The sequence below is a fragment of the Atta colombica genome, unplaced genomic scaffold (assembly GCF_001594045.1).
Source record: "Atta colombica isolate Treedump-2 unplaced genomic scaffold, Acol1.0 scaffold136, whole genome shotgun sequence".
In the NCBI taxonomy this organism is placed as follows: domain Eukaryota; kingdom Metazoa; phylum Arthropoda; class Insecta; order Hymenoptera; family Formicidae; genus Atta; species Atta colombica.
In genome coordinates, this window is record NW_017259224.1 from 485,250 (window position 1) to 494,137 (window position 8,888).

An 8,888-nucleotide genomic window follows, 5' to 3' on the forward strand; every position below is an offset into this window, starting at 1 on the left:
CGTTACTCGCGAAAGAATTTCATTTACGGACAGGAATAGAGATAGGGTGTTGAGAAAATAGAGATTCTGGAACGTTGTTCTAGAATTAACGATGGCAAATCTCCTTTTTCTCTGAGATCTGCTCCAATTGAAACATTAGCTTGTCCTTTGAACAGCGAAACTTGAAGGTTTCGTCGTTCACTCGATATCCTTTCTATGTCATAGGCCAAAGTGCAGCAGCTCTACAAACTCGATCGACTGCTTCAGGAGGAATCTGGCACATTGCATAGTCTCCAGCAGGACAAGGTTGGTATGAACCTAATAATGACCTAATAATGACTTAGAATAAAGTCTTTAAATTGCTCAAAAAATTTGGCATATGTTTTAAGAATGCAATTATAACGATCTTCCACCAAACTGATGAATGTACGAAAGCCATCCAAGTTTCTTCTAGAAGAAATATATTCTATAATATTTTTGAAGATAATTCTATCGAATTTGACTTTAAGCTTCAAGAGTTCCGAGTAATCTCACCCATACAAAGACTCGATATGATATCTATTATATCCTTCACAATTTAGAGGAGAATCGATGTCGTTATTTGCTTGAAACTAAAACGATATAACAATAAACTGCGAAATGACAGGAGCTGTCCTTAATTCCAAGATATAGAAATCTACAATATCACATTACACGCCTGATCGACTTAATGCTCGCAGGAAATACTCGAGAAAGCTTTGGGCGGGTTGCGCCACAAACTGCAAGGTAGCAGAAGCAATTTGGCCGAAGCGGAGCGATATCGGAAGCAGCAACTCCTGTTGGAACGCGAACTGAGCAGAGTGAGGATACTGCTCGCCCATAACTCGAAGGTAGATAATTTCGAAAATGTATACCGATGACAGCCGCTAACACGCGCTTCCGCCTTCCTGCATCCCGATTGATCCATACGTGGAACAAATCTATTAAAAATCAATGCAAAACTGATTGGCAGAAAAACAAGTAAATTGCGCGTCAATCCGGATTTCAAAATGCGAGTAATTGCTGTACGTAATTCTTCGTATGTTTTTTTAACGTCGTGAAACGTATTGAATATTCCAACGCGCTTCATTGTTGCCGATGTTTCTGCTAATAGAAAATTTTTTGACGATACGAAGTAACTCGTTTATCAATGAATATTTGAATTTGAAGTGAACGTCTGCTTCATCATTTTATCGTGCTTTTATTAAGTTTGTCTTTTATTATTCTTTGCCAATCTGAATTCGCGATATCGCGAAAATAATAATAATACAAGAAGATAGTAGCACGAGAGAATGTAAATGACGAGAGTAGATTGTATTACGTATTGTAATTAAAGTCTCGATTCACTGTTTCCAGGTAAAGCCGGTATTTTTCCAGGTAAATTGCATTATTCACAACATTATACCATTCAGTTCCGTCATTCGCTGTTTAGTTGCCATTCTCGTAATGTGATAGTCGGCTAACGGTCAAAGTCGCGCATTCTTTTAATCTGGTAGTCCGCAACTCTCTCACGTGCTTTCAGAAACTTGAGGAAACGGTCGCCGAGAACGCGAGATTGGAGCAAGATTTGGTGGTATTGAGGCAAAAGGTGCAAGCATCCAGAAGATATGCCGGTAACGTCGCGAGGGACACTTCGAGCACGACCGCACCGCTAGAAGCGGAATTACGACGAGTACAACAACTCGTCGGCGATCTGCAGAGACAGAGGAAGGAACTGAGCATTCAAGTTCGCCAACTGACAGAGAAATCTCATAGTTTGGTGCAGCAAATTCGCCCGCAGCCACCGCACGGTGAGTCTAACAATTTAAGGAAACCATCAAAAATTTTCAAAACTTAAGAATTAATATTGACTCAAGATGACTCAAACTTAATCAAAGACTGCAAAATTCATATTGTAATAAACTGTCATTATTAATCAAAATTTATTATTACTCTATTATAATCAGGCTCATCCAATAATTGGCTCGCGAGGTAAACGCTTCCGCCTTTCCAGTGTCTCATTGAACGAGATAGAAAGGAAACAAAAAGGTGTACGGGTCTGGGCAGAGTTCTAGTGTTTATTTTTTTTTATTTTCTCTCTGTTTCGCTCAATAAGACAATGGAAGAGAGGTGGGCAAAACATTAGACAGACCTAATCTAAATAAATTAACATAAAAAGATTATTTTAATCAGTAATATATTCATAATGCTTATCCTTGTATACATTCATACAAATATATATTGTAAATAAAATAGTATATTACATTTATTGATTATTTGTTAAACATCGGGATTAACATCGTTAATATCGAGATGTATATTTTTCACGAAAAAAGAATGATGCTTAAAAGATACAATTTTCTCCTTAGCTCCTCAGGTGCATCATTCGAAGAAACGTACGCAAAATTCTTGGTTGGAAACTGATTTAGATTCCGGAATAACCCTGGACCATGGTTTAGACTCACCGTCGAGTCCGTCTTTGTCTATCTCACCTCCGAATAAACAAAACGATAGCTCCCACCAACGATACAGCTCTCCTACCCAGTACAAGGACTTATCCCCATTGAATCGCCCACATAATCAGCAATCCTTTGTACAACCCTCACAAAATCACATATCTACGCTTTCGCCACAGCTGCGCGAACAAATTCAACAACACCAATTAAAGCAACAATTATTGAAAGACCAAATGCAGGGCAAGGGTAACGTGATTCAAGTGGTGCCTCTGTATGTTAATACGGATTCAAGAGTAGCAGGTAATATTCTTGTTGGATTATGGTGAAAATTCATCCTATTAATGTCATCAATAATGTTATGTTGTTATTAATAATGTTCACGTGTATTAGATAAATAACAATTAATAGCAATTAGCGTAGTCACAAGATATTCTGATATTCAAGTATCGATTTGTATTTTTAACGCAAGGTGATCATATTGCCGACACGAGCAAACATAACGGAAATATAATGAATGGTACGCTAAATCCTGCTCCGGAATATATCCCGCCACCGCCGCCCCCTTTGAGCGAGGAAGCATTGTTGTTGAATGATAATTATAGACAAAACGAAGACAACAAATTCGCCGGTAAGTCGCCCGTTCCACTGCGGAAACATTATTAAGCCTGACATACATCGGAAATTTTATTCTTCTCTTCGTGCCTTTGCAGGATTAATGCACAATCGCGAGAAACAAGAAATTAAAACGGTGCGCATAGTGAAACGCGAATCGGAAAGGCGACAAAGAGATCGCGGTGACAGAACCAGCAATCTTGGAATTCCTCTGACGAACGGCCTCCAGGCACCAGGCGGTGCGAAGAGATTGTCCGATGATGATTTCGGAGGCTCCCAAAAATTCGAAGTAAAATCGTTTTCGATTACGCCTTTTCAAATACACTGAAAAAAAGATTTACTAAATCTTAATATTTCTTCGAATAGTACTAAGTAAACATTTACTTACAGTAAATAAATATTTATTTACTCAATAAAAAGTGTAATTAAATCACACAAATTAATTTTTTTTGTATCAAACAAATACACGTTTACATTTAGTAAAGATTTACTTAGAACTATTCTAACAAATATTTATTAAAACTTAGAATTTTTTTCAGTGTAGTGAAATCTAATAAAAAAAAAACATCAATTTCTTTAAACTTATACTAATGCAGATCTTTTAACATCTAGAAAGCTCAGCTTGGTAGAGTAGTGGAGGAATCGCCAATTGTTCACGCGCAGAGCACGGTTCAGCTGTCCGAACTGGACGATGTTCAATTCCAAAGAAGCATGTCTCTGCCACGTGGTTTCGGCGGGCAAAAACAGCAGACTGGAGTACACTATGGACCCGTGGTACCTCCACCGCGAAGCGACAGTATGCATGCCCTGAAGAGCATGATGGCACGTCGGCATAAAATTAGGGTAAGTACTGCCAATAATTAATTTCGATACCTAAAAAACACAATTCCAGGTCACCTCTCAGATCATTCCGTATAACAAAACCTTACTTCCGCACATTTATTGATATATAGTTTTGCGAATATTATTGCGAATATTATAATTTTATTCTACTCCGAGCATCCTGACGCTCGTCTCGCTCGTCCATTTTTGTTAATCCTTTCGATCCCGGCATTTTACAATTTTTTTTGACGCTCCATCGCAGTTCGAAAGTCATGACGGCAGCTCCGATAGCACTCTGTCACCGTACACGGATAGTCCTACGTCCAGCTCTCACATGCCAATGAGCTCTCCCAACTATTCAACCGCCTCGTCGTACAGCCCGTGCCAGAGCCAGAATTATCCGTCGCAAGCGACGATGGTCGCCGCGCAGTCTCACTATAACAACTACTCGCTTGGACCGTACAGGCAATACGAGAAAATCGGCACTCTCGCGAGTGCCATGAGCCCCGAATTAACATCGCCGACTAACGTCGGCATTCACGAGAGACCGACTACCGCAACGAGGGCGAACACAAACCAATCTGATTCGCCGCAATTGTCGCCAGTGTTCAAGAGCGAGGCTGCCAAACAAATTATCAAAGAGATGACGGAGAAGAGGGTGGAGGGACCGAGACGAAGGCAGATTCCTCGCGAGAAAAGGCGGCATTACACTGTGTCTAGTAGCAAACCAGTGCTCGATCTAGAGGATACTTTCTCGAAGATGGTATTTTTTGTTTCATTCAATTTCTGTTTCTCTCTTATTTCCCTATCTTCGTCTACCTCTGTCTCACTTTGTCTATTTCCTGTTCACTGACTTTCATCTGCTGCGCTGTGCCGTACTATTGCCCATCATGGTAGTTTCGAAAATCCTGATTTTTCGCTTTTACGTTACGAGAATCTTTGATAATTTCTAGGGCATGGGTAGAGCCAGGGACGATCTGGACATGGAAAGAGCGCTCAGACCCAGGATAAATGCTCCTGACGTGGTGCGATCAACATTAAGTCACAAGGAGTTGAAATATAACGAGAGTACTATAGACCAGCTGTTAGGCACGCCTAATAAAATTGTCATTCCCGAGAGATATATTCCTGAGCAGGTATTTATACTCATTAATTTCTTTAAATTAAATTTCATAAAAATCAATTTAATTACACTTGCTTTTAATATAAATTTAATATAAAAGATCGGAAAGATTATATGTTAGAAATTTGTATCGTGAAAAAGATAATATATTTTATTTTATTATTTATATAGAATTTTTCGATATATTGGAAAATTATATGTATAAATAATATAATTGAATCATTATTGAAATTAAATTAAACTGAATTAATTGAATTCTAAATATATGTTATTATATTTTTATTATGTATGTTATTATTTTTCCAGACGCCGGAGCTAACAGCAGAAGAACAAGAGCAACGCTTAAAAAAGGCGGAAGCAATTAGGAAAATGCTCTCAGAGACAACCGTAACTGCACCGGAAGGAGGTGGTATGCAATATTTTTTTTCTCCAATTATTTACCATTTTTGGTGACAATGATTACAAAAATATACACCTGATTTCAGATGATGATTCTAACATAGAAAAATCAGACACCTTGAAACGCAAAGTAGTGGAAGAAAAACGGCAGAGGGAACACATTCTCCAACTTAATCAGATACTGGCGAAACAAGTAATGGAGAAAAGTAAAATGGTAGCGGGTACGTGTCGATAATACTCCAAGTACGATCGCTGCATGATTGTAATCGTTTTTACGTACAGCTATGGCAGCATGCTCGTTTCGTTTAGCTTTCAAAAAGAAAAAAAAACGTATTTCTTTACCACGCTCGATCAATGATGAGTGCAGTTTCACATTTTCTATATTGCTATGGTACAATGATTTTTATTTTTCTATCGCTTAGGTGTTCTATAATATCGCAAACACCTCGTCACTAGTCACAATCTTTCACGACAGCCAATCAAAAGTGTCAATAATTAGTATGGACGCAATTCTGTTAGGTTATCGCAAAGCATTGGTGAGCACGGAGTGTTTGTGACACATTGTAGAACGTCCTTTACAGAAACTCGGTTTAACGTCATTGTCAGTGTTCATTCGGTGCTCATTTGAGCAATTTACATTATATTGTGCATACGTTCACATAATCTTCTCACAAATGCGAACACGCATGTATTACTTTAGTTATATGCTATTTTTATACGATTTTATTAATAGCTTTCGTTCAAGACAGCGAATACAGTCTCGTCTTAGGGAGTATGAATTGTTGTTTGGATTGTTTTGTGCTTGTGTGTGTATAGGTAACCAGGCACACTGACCGACATGCTTACTCCATCCCTCCCTATAGGACACGCACGTCACATTATCATTTTCAGGTTTGTTTTTTCATCTTTTTTTTCCTTCGTTTTTTTTTCTTCTATTTTTTTCCTCCGATCAAGCTAAGCAGATACAACCGCAATATTACTTCCATCGATATACGTTTATTGAAAGAATAGAATAACTATTGTGTAAAAAATAATAATTCACAGGAATAGTCGAGATATAAATGATATAAATGATAATAAATAAAAATATATAATAGTAAAAGCATTGAAGATAACAAGACTGCATTTCAATAAACGTATTAATTTATAATTTATAATTGCTTCATTATGTCTCTCATTCATCAACAGTGAAAGCTCTAGCAACGCTTCCTCTGAAAACTGAATCAAGCTTGGATGATGAGGATCTCTCGCCTGTGGCTCCTTTACCACTTTATCAGCAAAGAGAAAACTTCTATTCCTAAGCATCGTTCCAAGAATACAAACAGAAGCACAAAACTACTGCCAATACCAAGAACAAGAAAGAAAAAGAGAAAGGGAACTTTTTTCTCAACGATTAGTTAAGAAAATGGAAGTTCATGCAACATACTGAGGAAGTGCTTTTTATTTGTGCACTGATTACATTGTATATATAATGATTGACTAAATAATACGATATAATATAAGTAATTGTCATTATTTGTTATATATGATAAGAGCTCGTAACGTACAAGTACACACGAAAAAGCGTATGAGGAAAGCGCAGACGGCAACTGCGCGATAGAAAGGACTATCAATGCATTATCAAACGAAGCTCATCCCTTTTTAAACACTAAATCGAACAACATCGCGACTTACTGTCATTTTTTACTAATTCAGGCGTTCGGTCGATCAATAACAAATCTGGCGAACGTCAGACTTTACCCGCGACTAATCTAATACGCTTCCGGGCGATATATTCCGGCTTTGGAGAAACCTTTACCGCGTCTCTTCGCAGATCGAAAGTTCTTTTTCGAAAGTTTTCAAATCGCGTATTTATAAGTATAAGAGACTGTAAAACCCATCTGACTGAAAATCTGGTTTGGATATCGTTATGTCCTTTCCCGTTTTACGTACAATCATTTTCACGAGGCAAACTTTTATATATAATATGTCGACAGACGAGACTTGCGTATCCTCGCCGAAGTGTCTGTGAGTGAAATGGTACCATTAGATTTAATGGCGCGGAGAAGATTCTTCATTTTCAGCGGCGATAAACAAAAGTATGCGATTGTAACGCGTCAAGCAATGAGACGAAATTGAAATGAAATGGGCTTCTTATAATAAGCTATTACCTAAGCTTTAAGTTTTAAACTGTAATAGGTTTTCTACATTTAATCATTATCTAGGTTTAAATCTTAAGCCATAAGAAATTAATCAATCACAGTTGAATGTAAGAAAAATAATTGACTATAATTGACTATAATTGATCAATTTCGCTTTGCTTAAAATTTAAAATTTAAAATTTAAAGCTTGGATGACTTATTGTGGAAAGTCCATAAAAAATTGACCATAGTTAATTGATCATAGTCGATTATTCTTTTCACATTCAACTGTGATTGATCAATTTCTTATATAAGACTTAAGGTTCTTCATCAAAGCCATAATGAGGCATCAGAAATAAGAAATGACACTTTAATTTTTATTATGAATCATTTGTAAATGAAAACAATTTGAAACAAAATAATGAGATCGTTTTAAAACAATTGTAAAAATAGATGAAAGCTATTCTTATTCCCCCTGACAGTTAATAATCGTAAAAAGTAATAAAAGGCACGTAAAGTATTTTTAGTCAATACACATGCATAGTCTATTTTCACTTTTACGTGTGTTTTATCAATTTTTACGATTATTTACTGACTGTCAGGGGAGGATAAGATAATAGTTTTCGTTCATTTTATTTTCAAAACGTTTTAAAGCGATCTCGTTATTTTATTTTATCCAAATTGTCTTTATTTGATACATAACGTGTCCTTTCTCGCTTCTGACGTTATGATTCAATATGTGACGACTATCCAAGAGTCTTAAGAGTCTCCAGGAGACTTAAAGCTTAGGTAATAGCTTATTATATTATAGAAAGCTCATTATAGTCATTAAAGAAAACAATCGTGCTAAAATCGAGCCTTTCTAGATTTTATTCGCCGAACTTGGCGAAAAAGCAAGTGTGTGAATTACCATGTAAACTAGATTATAAGAAATTCACGGTACATATATACAGTACACACGCTTCTGAAGCGTCCGTTGCTATTAACATTATATACACGATTTTTCATGGGCCATTGTAGTATGGCGTTTTAATGTTTAGAGCAGTTGTCACACATAAGAGAAGAGTGCCAAATTCCTATCGAGCGATTAAATAATCGTCAATTAAAAAGAATCGCCGTACCGATTGATGCAGGATACGCTGGAGCATTTGTTATGTAAAAGTAGAAATTACGGAAAAAAACGATCATACACGAGATATATATATATATATATATCTTATATTACTTTTAATTAGTTCGGCTTGATTTTTCAAGTTTTGAATTTAATATCGCGATATTACTTCGTCTTTTAATATTATTACTGTATCCCTTCAGCGCCGAGGTGCAATTTTGGACACAGTCTTAAATGTAATTTACATTCAGTATATAAATAAATATATA

At 36.6% G+C, this 8,888-nt stretch overlaps 1 protein-coding gene across 1 annotated transcript in view; it reads left to right on the forward strand.

The window, feature by feature from the left end:
• The window catches only part of LOC108684615, a 137,200-nt gene extending 129,688 nt beyond the window's left edge, over window positions 1–7,512 (forward strand). The window contains exons 18-30 of the mRNA XM_018189032.1: window positions 205–285; window positions 699–848; window positions 1,354–1,374; window positions 1,520–1,787; window positions 2,346–2,732; window positions 2,902–3,060; window positions 3,143–3,333; window positions 3,657–3,887; window positions 4,129–4,629; window positions 4,820–5,002; window positions 5,296–5,398; window positions 5,475–5,609; window positions 6,577–7,512. Coding sequence (XP_018044521.1) covers window positions 205–285; window positions 699–848; window positions 1,354–1,374; window positions 1,520–1,787; window positions 2,346–2,732; window positions 2,902–3,060; window positions 3,143–3,333; window positions 3,657–3,887; window positions 4,129–4,629; window positions 4,820–5,002; window positions 5,296–5,398; window positions 5,475–5,609; window positions 6,577–6,689 — 2,523 coding nt within the window. The 3' untranslated portion in view covers window positions 6,690–7,512. The remainder of the gene's footprint in view (window positions 1–204; window positions 286–698; window positions 849–1,353; window positions 1,375–1,519; window positions 1,788–2,345; window positions 2,733–2,901; window positions 3,061–3,142; window positions 3,334–3,656; window positions 3,888–4,128; window positions 4,630–4,819; window positions 5,003–5,295; window positions 5,399–5,474; window positions 5,610–6,576) is intronic.
• Window positions 7,513–8,888: the final 1,376 nt, after the last annotated feature.